Below are 16,345 nucleotides of genomic sequence, written 5' to 3' on the forward strand. Positions count from 1 at the left end.
TCCCAGAGGAGAAATTCAGTCGTGCAGCAGCCAAACACACACACGCTCAACGGTTTATACAAAAAATGTAAAATAGAATAACCAATAAATAGCTAAATAACAAAAAAGAGCAATATAAAAAGTAGAAAAAGAGTATGTACAAGAGAAAAAAATAGTAAACACCAAAAAAAAAACGGATAATATTTACATTATATTTAATTATATTCTATAACTAAACTTAAAAAAAACCACACACTCTCTTAATGACATGGCAGGCAAGCACATTACATCAAGAGAGAGAGAAAAACATTACCTACAAGTTATAAACAAAACTAGATGTTTTCTCTCGAGTGCAATCTTGATATTAATCGACTAAACCTGGAGATTAACCAGTATCAAATTTGCCCTGGTTTAAAAACAAGGGTTTAACACTTTCCACAACATTTTATATTCAAGACAGAAATCAATAGGTTGTATTAACAAAATCCAATATAAGAGTAATGTTTTATCGACCCCCTACCTCCACTTATTGGGGTGTGTTTAACAATAACAAGAAAGAAGCACCACGGCGCATCAGTGTGGTGGAAATGACTCATTTGGTGTACAAATTACAGTTCAAAGTGAGTAAAACTATGAACAAATTTGTGTAGTGTGGTTAAATCTTCATTCTGTTACACATCATTTCAAACATACTCTGATAATTTAGACAAGAAAAGATGGAATCAGTAAGTGCATGTACGTAATCTGATGCCATGGGGTGTGTTTATGTTTCATTCTTTCACCTGTTCAGACTTCTACACAGTAAAGAGTGTAAGTTGAGCTGGACCTTCAACACAGGACACTTAGTGTACGTAACTGCCGGTGTCATGTTCTACTCAGAACATGTCAGAAACCGTCACGGTGTGACATATGAACACCGTCTTGCTCATTGTGTGAAAGTGAAAGAAAGAGACTATAAATACAATATGTTGAAATATGGAAAAGGTCATGGGTAATAAAAAGTGCAATAAAAAAGCTAAACTTCTATTACTGTAAGGCAGGAAGAATCCAGAAACCTCAACCATGAAAAAAAACTTTCCCCCGAAAATGCTCCTGCCAAGTCTCTTGAGGTTTAGCAAGAAGGTGGAGATACTTAAAAGATGAGAGGATGACGAAGAAAAAGAAGGCGGTGCATGAATGTGTGTTTTTGGGGTGGGGTTACTCTGATATTTCAACACAGATTCACAGGAAACTGCTGTTTTGTCTTTATTTCACACTATACAACCTTGGTTATGCTCAGCCATTAAAAACAACATGGCTTTGGTGAGCAAAACATAGCTTCTGCTGTACGGCATGAAAAACAAAATACAGAATTAATGTACATATAAGTTGTTTCTTTTTTATTTCATGTTTTACCATCAGGCCAGACAGGATATATATAATAATAAACGATACATATGGTATATAAACACATGAGAGCTTGCGTTGACACAAGTGTAGGCCACAAGGGTCCAAAGGCTCATGAGTAAACGAGAGTTTCATGTTGCTTTCTGATATCCAATTCATGCTGTCTGTGTGAACGATTACGGGATAGGAACTTGAGCTGTGCACATATGTCATCATCATGAATTTTCCAAAATAAGACAAAAAAAAAAAGCCTTTCAGCGCTGGCGTCCAGGCAAGATGCACAACTTCTACTGCTAAAAGGAACGTTCCCATCAAACATACAGCACGTCAGCGAGCAGCGGATTGTCAACAAACTTTCACCCATCAACCCCTCACATCTCTTCCTGCAGCCGTTACACAGAGACACAAACTGCTTACACCCAGAGACTGAGGTTTATGAACAGGTCGAAACATCCTCCCTGTCCCCATTACCTCACCCCCCCTTGCAGTAACAATGCATTTAGTAAGCCACGTGTGCTGCCACTGCAGCCCTTTGTCCAGGCTCACTGAGGGATGGGGCACAATGACAGATTTAAGCAGCGTGCCTCAGAAAAAGACAACAGACAACTTTGCATTTGAAGGGTTAAATATGCATGAGAGGCCAAAGAGAGTGGAGGCAGGCAGAGTACCACCATTGTGTGACCCCAATAAGCAAACAGGCCGGGTGTAACAGATGGGAGGATGTCCGAGGAGGCGAACCCCCCCTTCTATCCTGTGATACGGTCTCTACTGAGGACAGCTGGGAGGCAGACATTCCTTCTTCTCAGCTTTCAGAGGAAAACAAAAGAGTGTGTGGGACCCCTCCCATACACACGTGCATGTGTTCATACACTCACTCTCACATCCCCCTACAAAAAAAAAAAAAAAAAAAGGAAGAAAAAAAACTGTGACTGCAACTATGTGTTGATCATATTTCAGCAGCTTGAGCCTGCCAGCTAGAAGAGGTCCAAGTGCTGAGCCTGGGACATTTGTTGAAGGTGAAAGTCCGGGAGATAATCCCGACCCTGCTGACCGGAGCTGGCGCTCTGATGTGCTCGTGGCTAGTACCAAAGCCAGTGGTGATGGGAGAGAGATGAAATATAAAGAAAGTGTTAGAAAAATGCTGTTTGACGGAACCCCCATCAACAGCTCGCTGCTATGGTCTAGCTCACTTATTTTTACTGTTCTGCTCAATTTGTTTTATGAACAGGTTCACAGCAAAAGTACAGCACATGCTGTACTATTAATAAAAACCCTGGCCTGAGGGAAGTCACCTTTAAATTGAAGAGTCATTCTGAATCAGCACGACTCAAAAGCCAACATAGTAGCATACTTCTGTCATTTATAGGTGATAAGAAAGAGTATGACGGCAATGTCAAGAGCAAAAAAAGAAGGAATCCAGAGTGGAGGTGATGGTACAGTAACTGTTTTCAACAATGCAGTCACTGTGACAGCCCGACATCCGTTATCACTGTTGTGAAGTCCAACTGCGCTCTGACAGAGCAACTGCTCAAGCAAGTCACCAAGAGGTGAACAAATGGCATCAAGCGTCTCTGTGTCTAACTCTCTCAACATGTGCACTCTGCTGAGAAAGGGAGTATGCCATTTGTAGTTACTGCATGCAATTCCTTACCAAAAAAAAACAAAATAATATCAGCTTCAACTTTGCTAATGCACCTAAACATTTTGCAAAGAGAGAAGTTTTTCAGATCCTACAAAACATACAGCACAAAGTGCATAAACTTGAAAATGCAACCTATAAAAAAGGCCAGGGATGGGGCCATAACACAATACAGATGTAACAAAAGAGACAACCAGGACAAGAGTCAAAAGTTACTTAACATACTTTTAGCCAATAGTATGGTCAGAAAACTGCACAAGCTTAACAACACTTCAAGTAATCAAAGATTCCTGCAAATGAAAAAGATATTTTAACATAAAGAGCAAAAAAGCTAGGAATATTATAACTGTATTTAACATAGACAACATTTTTCAAATAAAAATTGATCATGATCAATCTCTTCGCTTCAATTATAAATGCTAACAATTTTGAGAAACAACTTTAATTGTTGTAATTGTTGAATTTTACTGACTCGAACAGATGTATTTTTAATGAATGTAATAATTAAACATCTTTGCAATAAAATAAGTAAAGTTTAGAAAGTGCAAAAGCATTTTGCACCAGCAAAAAACACACTAACAAGCAATAACAAGCATTTTCTATGTTAGTGAAAAATGGAGATGAAGAGAGATGACTGTCATAAAGAAATTAGAAAGTGGACATATGCACAAATAAAACTCACCCAGAAGGAAGAAGAGCGCCACAATGAATGATTAACACGATCATCATAAACACATGCTGAAATGAATGCTATCTGACTTAAATAAAAAAAAACTAACTAAAACCACTAGATACAGAGGAGAGTTGAGTGACAGGTTGTGTTATTTTAAAAATGGCCAAATAACGTATTAATAATCAAATCTCAAATAATGTCAATCTTTATTTGTCAGTATACATCTTACAAAACACACTGAAATGAGTCCCCTGCTTCCAACCCATCCCTAGTTAGAGTCGGAGCAGTGGGCTGCTATTTTCTAACGGCGCCTGGGGAGCAATTAGGGTTAAGGGCCTTGCTCAAGGGCCCAAAGTGGTTCACCACGTTGCCCTCCTGAGGACTTGAACCTGGCTCGTCTGTAACCGCTAGGCTACTACTCCCCAAATATGCAACAATGACTTCAGTTTACACATGCAAATTCACACCTTCTAATTTCAAAATGTTGCCCGAAAAGAGTTAGCCAAATAACAGCTTACTATTCCAGTATAGTCTTGATTATTGTTGGCTGCAGTTTTAAAACCGCTTGAGGTTGCATGTACGTTTTTTGGAAATTGAAGACTTATATTCTACTTAAGTTTAATTTATTAATCTACACAAATTTCCAGGTAAACCATACAGAGATTGTCACTGTTTTCCTACTGTTCTGTTCTATTCTTTTACATCACCTGAATACAGCTCCCTGCATCAGAACAGAATAGACGACCGGAGCAAAGCCAACAGGCTACTAAACATCTCAACACTTCCAATGAGTCGGAGAATGACAGACAACAAAAAACAGGAAACAATGAGAAGTACCGAGGAAACACTGAATTTTGATTAGCACATCCTGTTAGGATAGCGAGTGTGTTTCATAGGTTATGAGGCCGTGCATGAAGAGAGACTCTCTCCCAGGTCAATGATCTGACCTCTCTCTGGAGGAAGATAAGATAGGAATCATGAACTCTGGCATGCCATCTCTCCTTCCCATGTTTAGAAACTCTATTCAACACTAATTGGAGAAGAAATTAACTAAAAATAGGAAAGCAATAAAAGGAGCCATTTCAGCTGAAAGGTAGTATTAAAGTAAAACAGCTGTACACTCCCTCAACCCCAGACAACAAGCAAGCATATGTGTGACAGGATAACACACGTGAAGGCCAGCCCTTCCCTCCGGCTGAGTACCAGCGAATCTGGCACAACCGCTTCATTTTGCTGTCCATTTTTGCTGCCTAATATTGACTGTGTGAATATATCTAATCTTTTATTTAGAAAGCAAACAAGCCTTTTTATCAAATGAAACCTTTTGACAAATCCAGAGTTGTAGCAAAGCTCGAAGCTCAATCAACAGGAATGGCTTTTTGTGAGAAGTAGCACAGTACCGCCCAATTTTGAGCGTCTCTACAGCGAGACATGCTGAGGCCTGAATGCCTATCATCTACGCACTTCAGGGAACGACAGCCAAGGAATCTGGATATTCTGTTATAACCACTCTGTTGTTGTCCTAAAACTGATTTAAATTACTGTGTATCTGTTGAAAAAAATACTGCAAATGTAACTTACACATTTTAAAGCTACACCAAATTCAGCTTCTTGGCTGATTTAGATTCCTGATTTACTTCAATGTCTGACCTGGTGATTCTGAGTTTGGTCGATTCAGGTTTCCCTTCTTGGAGCTGTAATTAATAATCGATCAACAGCCAGTGACAGCTAGAGGCCAATGGCTGTATGTCCTACTAGCTTTATTTTTAGCCTCTTGGCTGTTGTTAGCTTCATAGCATTGCACATGCTCAGCAGGGTGATGCTCTTTTAGGATGTGGATTAAGTTTGTTCTCCAAATGTCATGGTTATTGTTGTTCCTCTATGGCTCATTTTTACCTTAGAGGTTGCTCAACTTTCTATCTTTGACTACATTTTACTCATAGTGGAAAAACTCCCCCATCAAAAACGTATTATTGTTGATTGACTAAGACTTCCAATTCTGACCACATTCTGATCAACTGCTGCATCTCTGAAACATTTACTCCTGCTACTACCAAAAGCCATTCAATGTGACACTGGAAGGTTATATTGCAACTCAAAAGGAAGAACAGGTTCATTTTTCATCGACATAAGCAAACAAATAAAAACTATAAAGCAAGATATATATGGTTTCCAACAAATCTTTAAATGGTACAATAGTTGGGAAAGATGAAAATGCCTTTGTTTCTCCTTTTTTTCAAAGATACTTTTGCTCTGCCATACCTATGTGCAGAAAATCACTCATGCTTCACCAGCGATGGGAGGTCTGTTCATGGTTGCTTATAGTCTGCCACAGCTTGGATGTCTCAACTATTGGCAAATTCAGCATGTGTGTAGGACGCTGCGTGGCTTATGTGGAAACCACTGAGCTTGTTTGAACAGGTTGCTGCTGTTGACTAGCTGTGTGACGAAAAGCAGCCCACGCGGACTTGAAAAACCAAACATCAAAGAGGAGGTGAGATAGGAGAGGAGGGGTACCACCATAATAAAAAAAAAAGAAGGAAAAAAGGCCAAATAAAAAAGATGATAACGTGTTTATCTAATTTGGCAAGATTTTGACGTGGCGGCTTGATGCAAATCCAAAGACACACAAACGCAAAAATATTCTACAGAGATGCTCAAAACACAACAGGATTAGTGAATAAGACTGCAGAAAAAAAAGAGTGAGTAAGTGACTGAAAGAAAAAAGCTGAAGGAACATAAAACAGGAGGAGAGGCTGGGGGATATATTTAGCAGTTCATTAGTCAGAGATGTCCTCTACTGAACGGGCTGGTCTCTCAGATGAGGCCCTTTGGAAATCATTATGACTGCCTGCTGCTTCAGACAACCGCATGCATTGCACTGGAAAACCATTTCCCCACTGCCTCTTTCCACAGCCTTAATGCTGCTTCAAAACAATCCTCAGTTTCAGTGGTTAGGCCTTGAACCAAAGCATTAAACAAAACAAAGTGAAATGTTTTCTTGTTTTTAATGAAACAAATGCTCCAACACTACAGTCACTGCCTTTGCCTCAAGCGTAACCATTAAGTGCCGTCATGTGTGCTGTCAGATGTTGCAGCTGTGTACCTAGTGTCACCACTTTATCAGCAGACATTCATTAACCTTTACTACATTATATCTGGCATCAGAGAAAGGTTCAAATTCTCAACTCGTCAAATAGCAAGAGCGGGGTTGGCACAGTTCGTCTAAAAATCTAAAGTGTCAGCAAGGTGAGTGGCAGACTAGTGCACCTCACATTAACCCTGACAATCTTTGATCTTCTCAGGTAATGGAACGGTCTGGTCAACCATCTAAAGTGAATGAAATGCTCTTGCATCACCTGTTTGCACTGCAGCATCTGTTTTCCTTCATCTGATGCACTGTTTTAAGTTTGCCTTCGGGGCTTGATTGGATTGGAGGGCTGTTAAATGACACAGGGTGAAAGCAGAGATTGATGGTTCAAGTGATAAACACACGGGTAATGGAAGAGAAAGGCTGATGGATTCGACCGCGTGGCTTCTAATGGGCTTCAGTCCCACCTGAAAAATGGCTATAGACATTTAAGAGAGAAAAAGACAAACAAATGTTCCAAAAAAAAAAAAGACAAACCATGTTCAATACACTCAGTCCCAGACACACACAGAATATATTATCAGAGCTGATTACTGACTGGTGATGTAGTGACGCTGTAGCTTGCAGTATCTTGGGCTGTAACCTCCAATACCCCCTAAATGCTCTCTTTGTTCTCTTGTTTCAGAAAGAAGTAGAACTAGGGCTGCAATGATTCGTCGACGTTCGTCGACAAAGGTCGATAATCAAAATTGTCGATGATGAATTCCACATCACACAATTGTCGCCAGATGTGTTTTTCCAATGGAGTGAAGCGTCTCACTTTAATACAATCTCTGCGGAGAGTCGCGCATGCACAATAGCGTCTCAGCGCAGCTGCGGGTGATAAAACTTCAAACGTTTGGGAGCATTTTAGCCTCGATACGGCGAATAAAAAGATGACTTGTAAGGTTTGCAAAGCCGACGTTGCTTTTCACGGGAGCACGTCGGTAATGCATTTGAAGAGAAAGCACGTCGGAGTGTTGAACGAAATGGACTCGCCTTGGTAAGATATTAAGCCTATTTTCATTTGTTAAAATAATTTGTTTAATTCGTTAACTTTGTTTATTTTATGTTATTTATTAGTATTATTTGAGCCACTCACAGCTACTCTCTTTGCTATAACCTCAATCATAATTGATGCAGCGCGAAAGGCGAAAAAGCTTGTGTGATGATGACAATGATGGATTTGCATCTAACTTTCAGTCAGGTGTCTATGAACTGTCAATTATCCATCAAGCTCCACAATGATCATGTTAACATTAAATCAGATAGATTTGTCTGGACATTTCTCTTGCGGCACGGGAGAAGACACTAAATCAATGCATCTCTATTATTGTGCGGCATAAATTCTCAGAGTTTAGCGGATGCGGGCGGGAGCATGATGAAGAAAACAGTCCCGCTATAGCAGGGCTCTAGTGCCATCTTTCTAGTGTTTATTATCATTTGCCACATAATTAATGCAACCTCATACTAAATTAAAAAATTACTAATTAACTGATTAGACGACTAATCGTTTCAATAGTCGGTGACTAGTCGACTATTAAAATAGTCGTAAGTTGCAGCCCTAAGTAGAAGTCAATGTGATGCTTTACTCTTGCCCGCCTGCAATTCACCTTATTAAAAAGGACTATTCTGAACTCTGAACTATTAAATACAAATCAACTAGTACTCTCCTTTCCATATGAATGCTTCATTTGTAAACCCAGCCGATCATGTCAACCTACCAGAGCTGGAAACCAGCAGTGTGCAGGCAGACTTGAGTGCTGGTTTTCCACACACATAGCATTTTGGTGGTATGGAAAGCAACAAGTTTCAGAGACTATGACTGTTTGGAGATGCCAAAAGTTGGGCATGGCTCCTTCAGAGGTTTTTCTGTGGTCAGAGCAGTGACGCTATGTTAGCCACTAGAGTCTACGTCCAGATTACAGAGAAAGAGAAGTTGTCAAGTCTTCTTCCATGTGATCAGCTCTCTAAAATAAAAATCAATAAATAAAACAAAATAACATCCTTTGGACAGATCTACATAAAAGTTTCAAAACAACGACGTCACGATGAGCCAAAGAAAATATACAAAACTTCAGACAACAACCACTGTTAAAAACAAACATAAATCACAAAGGAAACTAGAAAGGCGGGCCTCTGCCCCCCCTCCGTTCCCCTCCCTTCTCCCTCTGCTATTTTCTCTACCGTGTGAATCCTCTTTTCAGTCCCTTTCCTGTTGTCACGCATAAACACACATTAACATCACCATCACGGCAGGCTTGTTTGTGTCTTAAATGTAAATTATTTCTGTTCTTACAAGCACTTCCATGTTTCGGATTCAACTCAACCTCAGGGGACAACGTTTATCAGTTTGACTGGACACAGAGGGAGAGTTTGTCCAGATCTTTTTGGCTTTTTTGCAATGTAACACTGTTAAGAGTCGAAATCATGCTGGACAATCATGTGAATAGACACTTCAGTGGTGCGAGTTCTCATCTTTTCTCTTGCAGTTCTGACTCACTGTCTGGGCCCACTTCCTCTGCAACAAACCACAAAGGCTTACTGTTAGGAATTGACACCATATTAGGAACTGAGCTCAAGCGGCCAACATAAGTGGGATGTCAGATAAGTTCTGGAAAAACATGAACCAAGCAACATTTGCAGAGTTTCCCTTCAAATCCTGCAGATTTATCCCACTTATCCTTTAGGAGGTACTAGGGGTGTAACAATATATCTTGCCAAATTTTGCGATACAAAAATGTCACAATACGTGTCGTGGAGGTGACAAAGTGTATCGCGATATTGGATTATTAATATTAATCTATTGTGTTGACTAGTAACGCGCATCCTATTGGTGCCGACCGCGCCTCGACCCGCGGACCAATGTTACTCCGCTCAGAAGAAACTAGTACCGTTTTGAGCTCTGAACTTTTACTTATGTAAGGCTGGTGTAGAGTTAAGCCTTACCTTATTAAATGAAACCTTTATCGGGTCGTGAGTAGGATAAAGACGGGGACAACTTCTGCTGAGTTCCAGTGTACTTTAATGTCCCTCAACATTGTAGGATTTTAGAACATCAACACAGCACCTAGTGCCGTACTGTGGCGTATCACTCCGCCCAATCTAAAACAGACTAATCACTACAGATAAACTGACTAGTGTCACTATAGTCCCTGATTTACATCAGAATATATTTATAAAATAATGAACCCTGAATTACCAAAATAAACTTAACAAAAATAAATCTGCTCTTACACTTATAAGGTGAGCATGAATCAGTCTTATGATGTAAAATTGTATGTATTTATTTACTTTTATGTATTCATTTAATTTTAGTTGTTACATTTCTGGAAAAGAAAAAAGTCAAATCATACATGAGAGAAACTATTCAGTTTGTGGCAAAATATTTTTACTTTTAGTTCAGTTTGTGGAAAATGGTTGGCCTGGCTTTCTCTTTAAAACTTAAACAGTTATAAAGCATTACAAACTTTAACAATAGGGCAAACACACAGCATTGTTTTGTATTTTGTGTCTTTCAAATAAAAGACAATTTTTTCCAGTCATATGTTCCTCATGCAAGGTTGTTAAAAAAATACTGCTATAATATCGTATCGTTATTGTGACCTCAATATCGTGTATCGTACCGTATCGTGAGATTAGTGTATCGTTACACCCTTAGGAGGTACAAACCCAGGGTGCTACTTTGTAGCCGTTTACTGGCTTGCTGCTTTGATGAACATGTTTTGTTTAAAAAGTTTGCATATTTAACACACAAGCACAAATGTAATCATACACATTGATCTCAATCATTAATCCATGAGAGTCATTTAACCATCTCTGCTGACACCCTCCGGTAATCTCATCATCAATTAAAGTGTGATTGACAGATAAAAGGATATGACTTAGACCGAGTGCCTCTAAAAATATCTTGGAGCGCATTAACAGAGGGACAAGCTTTTCCTTTCTTTTTATTGTTACAGCTTTAATGTCTATCATCCTTTTTCTTCCTTTATCTTCCAATCATCTAAAAGGCAACATTTCCAAAAAAAGTAAAGTTCACCAAAGAACGAGTGGCACATAAACCTCCACAGACCAAAAATAGAGGTTAGATGCTGGTTTGTTTTGATTTCTCATATGGTGTTTGCTTTTGTTCTAGTATGTAAATAGGCTGAAGTATATTCCTTTGCATCCATTTCAATTCATTCAGTCCACTGCTATTTATACGAGTCTGGAGCAGGACTGTCTGCAATGATGAAATTTCATATTCATGAAAATTACAAAACAATCTCAGTCTCTGGAACATGTCGAGGGATTACTTTGTATGCATAGTATGCTAAGCAGGAGGAGGACAGGCCAGTGACTTGAGCAACTATTGATCCCTTTCAAGCATCGACTTTATGGTAATGTATCTGAGTGTAGTTTCAATTTATACTTTTAGGCTATAAATGCTGGGATACATAATCTGTCTTTAAAACAGCAGTGGCTGGGTCGCTGCAGCATTCTGTTTACATGCACCAAATTATGTTACCCTCACTTATGATTGCCTTCCTCATCTACATTCTCGTTTTTATTTTAAATCATAATCAAGTGACGACACTTCTAATTAAAAATCATTAGTGGCATCTTCTGTGGTCGAATTAAACTTCATACAATACGTCATTAAAGTTTATACAATACTTGAAGTGAAAATGCTGTACATTTTTATTACAAATTAAAAGAACAAACTGTTGAGGCTGTGTACAAGTTATTCACTTGTAATAACACATCACCAGTACACTGAAAAACTCATCTTGAATTTGGCATTAAATTACTGAAAGGTCATTTCTGCAGAATAAAATATACTAACGTCAAAGAGAAAATTATAAAAATGTAAGAAAAAAAAAAGTCTTACACGTGAACAGTTCACAGGAAGTCTTTTGATACAGATGCATGACAGCAATTGCTAAATATTCATTTGGCGTTTATTTGTCGGCGTGATGCATCTATTGACATACAAACCTTTCAAAAAGGTTCATTTTTATTATAGGCTGACTGACAGACTGGTTGCATTCATGCCTATGAGAGGAGCATTGTCTACAAAGAAATGTAGTAAATCAGACATTAAGAAAATATTGCGAGTACACACATGGTTCCATGTAAAGTCCACAGAGCACATGGCCCAGGGATTTGAGCACACAATATTCCTAATACTCTGTATGTGAGTGTGTCAATCCCAGAACGTGAGCATGCTACCAGCCCCTCTGGCCTCTACATGAATCATGTGTGTTACATAAGACAGACAGAAATGATACGCTAGGGATCAGCTCCCCCCCTTCTGCTTATCGGCTCGACTCTCACTTCATATTACCGTCTGTTGCTGTTTCGCACACGCATAAGCATCAACCAAATTAATTAAAGACAATCAGTTAACGACATCCGGGAGCCTTTAACCAACCCTCATACACATTTACTAATTTAACCATGCACAATGCATTTGGTCTCTGTGGACATCTGGCACTTTACACACACTAGATGTGTAGAGTGGTCATGAGTGCTGGTGGATGGTGCAACTGGTGGATCTTTGAAGGTGAAAATAAATCTGTGAATTATTGAAGAGGTTTAAAAAGTCAACAATATCAACATACTCTTCCAAAACAGCTTAACAACAGTTCTGTAATGATCTATAAAAATAAGTACAGTTACCTTCAAGTTCTGTGTGTGAATCAAATTTCTCTCCATTTACAACAATTGTAAAACCTGATACTTCACATTTAAAATAATATAACCCAAGACTTTGGGCCAAAACCCAAAGCCTGATCCGAGGGCTGTTTTGGGGTCATGATCAAAGTTGCTGTGCTAAGAAGATCTCAGGGGACTCCGAATGTCATACTTGATTAAAACCTTATGACAGCAATGTGACCACAGAGAACATCGTCTCTCTGTTGCACTCAATAGCAGGGAAAAACTGTTGTGACTCATTGTGAATCCATTCACTGTCCCAGAGTGTGACTGCTCCAAGGCAGCACAAACTGAACAGCCCAAGGGTAAAGAAAACCAATTTAATCCAACAAGGTCCAGGAAGGTAAGGGAGAAAATAACCTCTACCACTTCAGAAAAGACAGACAAAGATGGCGGATTATGTGGTGTGCATCATGTGTAATTATATGTTCATGCATGTGTGATTTACCTGATGCGTGACCATGAGGGAGCAGGATGAAGAGGAGGATGAGCGCAGAGGCAGCCAGCCTGTGGGCTACAAAGGAGGAGGTAGAGGAAGAGGTAGTCAGGGCTCTCGTCGGACACGCTACCATTCCATCGCACATCTTTTCCTCCGACGGCCAGGGAGAGTCCTCTATGGCTTAACCTGTCCAGGCCACACAGAGAGGAAAGGATAGAGAGGGAGGGGGAGGGGAGCACAGATTACTATCAACATTAGGCGAGGATTACGTAACCAGGAGCAACACAGACACAGGAGGGAGTAACGACAGACTGGTATACTGACGGTAAAAGTCATAATACCAGCAATCTCTGTACTTGATTAATACGCATGTCCTTTGCTAAAAAGCAATAAAAGCATGAATACCTATAAAAAGGTTTTACTTTTACTCTGAAGCATTCTACGAACACCAACATTCATCAGCAGCACAGCAGATCAGAGTGTTCTTGTCTTTTCAATCCCTAATCTTGGCTCTGGCACAAGATCTGTCTCCATAAACCCTTCATTAGATTCTGTTGTAGATGACATAACGAGGAAACAGATCACTGCTGCTGATGAGGTGGTAGAATTAGAGGGAGAGAAACTAAAACAAGACTGAGCACAGTATTTCAAATGATAATTGCAACTTCCTCAAGAAAAAACTAACAAAAAAAACAACAACAAAAAGCCTGACATTGTCAAAAGTTTGCCCAATAAGCTCAGCTTGTGGCTTCATTATAAAATTGGAGCAATATTCAGAGGCTTGAGACTGAAATGTAATATTTCTTAATAACTTGTAAACACATAAAAATTAGACTGTAGGAGGATTTTCTCAAATGTAGTGATTTAAAACAATCTACACGGCTGTGTTTCTGGTCCACAATACAGTATGCTGCAGGCAGTTTCCGCAGTTGACGGAGATGGATAAATTATGCAAAGATATCAGTGTGAGGTGCCGCTTCCTGTAGTGTTTCCTGTGCTTTTACAATATATCCAACATACAGTCAAGTATCTTTTATGGCCAATATCAAATCAATGATATCAGTCTACAAAGCTTGAGTTTTCTTTGTGGCACAATTTACGACAGATAGCAAATATTTTTTTCTCCATTGATCTGTCTTTGATATAGACAAGGCATATTAAATTAGAGCTAAATCTATATCTATATCTAAATCTATAAATAATGCATTGTGAAAATATAAAACAAGTGTTGTCTGAGATATCGCTGGAAAGGCTGATTGAAAAAAGAGAAACATAACAAATATAAACCTTTACAATGAACTGTCTAGGAATTTTCACCTAGGAAAACTCTGTACACGCTTGTGTGGCCCTGCTAAAATAAAAAGGGGAAAACAATATATAACAAACATAGGGCCTCACTGACAGAGGTAACCGAGCATGCGTTTCTGAAAACAACTTTAGGGAGACAAAAGCACACAGCAAATCGAGGTTTACAATCTTTAACAGCCCGAAATGGAAAAAACAAACTGCCAAACAGTCCGTCCACAGTCCGTCATGATGAAAATCAAAATTACATTTTTTTAAACATGTAGGCTACTGGTTGACTGAGGGATATGCTGTATTTATTCATTAATGAGATGAGTTAATGAGATGCAGGTGCTGGCTATGCTCAGAAAGACTGAAGGATGAAGCAGTAATGGTGCATTTTCAAGAAAAATTGCCTGCTGGTAGACAACATATTCTTAAGAATGTGCAATGGGGGCATTAATGATGTATTTGAGGAACGTTCGTCATCCAGCCAGAGGATTTTTAGCTCTATCCAAAATGTCCAAGTGTCCTTGGGAAAGGCACTGAACGCCAATGTGCTCATTGACATGTACTTGTTGACAGAGACAACGCAGCAGATTGTTACATAGAGAGAATGTATATAATAAGAAGCACTCTGTTAGGTGTTTATGTGAATGGGTGATGGGAAACACAATATAAAGGCACTCTCCAGAAAGTAGACAACACTAAAAGGCCCTATATAATTGTGGACCATTTACCCACAGTAATGGCATGGCTGCACTGAAGGTTTTCTTTCCTTGCTGATCGAAGAACCTGCCAACACGTGCCTTTTGAGTGCAGCGGGAGAGTGTTTCATGGGCGCTCCGTCTCACATCATCATGACTGTGCTGTAGTCACATGTATTAGAATGTATTAGGCCGCATTCAGACTGCAGGCAAATATCCGATTTTTAGCCCATCCAGATTGAAACTGGATGACTCTTTTGAAGTCTGAACAGTCCCAAACCGCATGATATCCGATTTTTGCAAACCAGATGGAAACCACCTCCGGGAGGTAGTTTCATATCCGATCCATATCTCATTTGGGCAGATGCGTGTCAGTCTGAACAGCTCCAAACACTCAGATCGGATATGACTGTCCCAGACGCTCCAAACCACCCGCTCATTTCCAGTTGTGGAGCTACTCATCCTTTTTTACAGAGAGCATGTACAGTCTCTGATGTCACGTCAAAAACTATTATTTGTAGTTTGAGTGTTGCAAATTCACATTACAAATCATGTTTTAATAGCAGAAAAAAAGACTGCATTTCCACGTACGGTGCGGGTCGCCGCGTACCCCACGCCGTAGGCTCTGCGTCGGTGTAACGCGGAACCATAAATCAGCCTTCAGTCGCGCTGTGAGCCTGAACCTGCAGCCCGTCAGCCCCTCTCCTCCTAGGAGGAGAGGTTATGGAGCGGGGCTGCCAGTTATTAATTGCTGGTTCGTTTTGTTAACTCTGAGCTTTGTTGGTTGGTTGGTTTGTTAGTTTGCTGATGGTTTTGTTCTGAACACCTTTCTCTGTTTCTCATTTTGCTGGGACGCCGGGTCCCTCCGCCGATCACACAACTTTTGCTGTATGGGTTCATTTTTATGTCTAAAAATGATGCGCAGTGCCGACCCAATCAGGAACGGTACAGATATTTTGGGATTTTTATATATATATAAAATACATACAGACTTCACACAATACACGCGCTGGGTGACGCCTCCGCTCCGACGTCGTTGCTATGGCAACCCGTCAGATCAGTCATGATGTGGCCCAGTCTGAACAGAGCCAGATCCGATATGGACACTTGCTAAAAACAGTGTGGACAGTCAGCCCTGAAAATCGGATATGAGAAGGAATCAGATATATATCAGATTTGCCTGCAGTCTGAACGCGGCCTTAAAGATCTTTATTACCATTGATGGGAACAGCCGGGTGGACATGCTAATTTTGTGGACCTTATTGTACTGAACCCTGCAGAAGTGGACACAGCTCACATTTTTAATTTACTGACAAATTTATTGACCATCAAGCCATCAATGGAGGCTCTGAAAATGACGTGGCAACTTCAATCTCAGCCCTGTTCTGAAGGTTGACTTTTGTTATCC

At 39.8% G+C, this 16,345-nt stretch overlaps 1 protein-coding gene across 1 annotated transcript in view; it reads right to left on the reverse strand.

Annotated features, from left to right (window-relative positions):
• The window catches only part of susd6 (sushi domain containing 6), a 38,394-nt gene that overhangs the window by 14,341 nt on the left and 7,708 nt on the right, over positions 1–16,345 (reverse strand). Inside the window, exon 2 of the mRNA XM_061746514.1 lies at positions 12,956–13,132. Coding sequence (XP_061602498.1) covers positions 12,956–13,091 — 136 coding nt within the window. The 5' untranslated portion in view covers positions 13,092–13,132. The remainder of the gene's footprint in view (positions 1–12,955; positions 13,133–16,345) is intronic.

This window comes from Cololabis saira, chromosome 18, assembly GCF_033807715.1.
Source record: "Cololabis saira isolate AMF1-May2022 chromosome 18, fColSai1.1, whole genome shotgun sequence".
Lineage (NCBI taxonomy): Eukaryota > Metazoa > Chordata > Actinopteri > Beloniformes > Belonidae > Cololabis > Cololabis saira.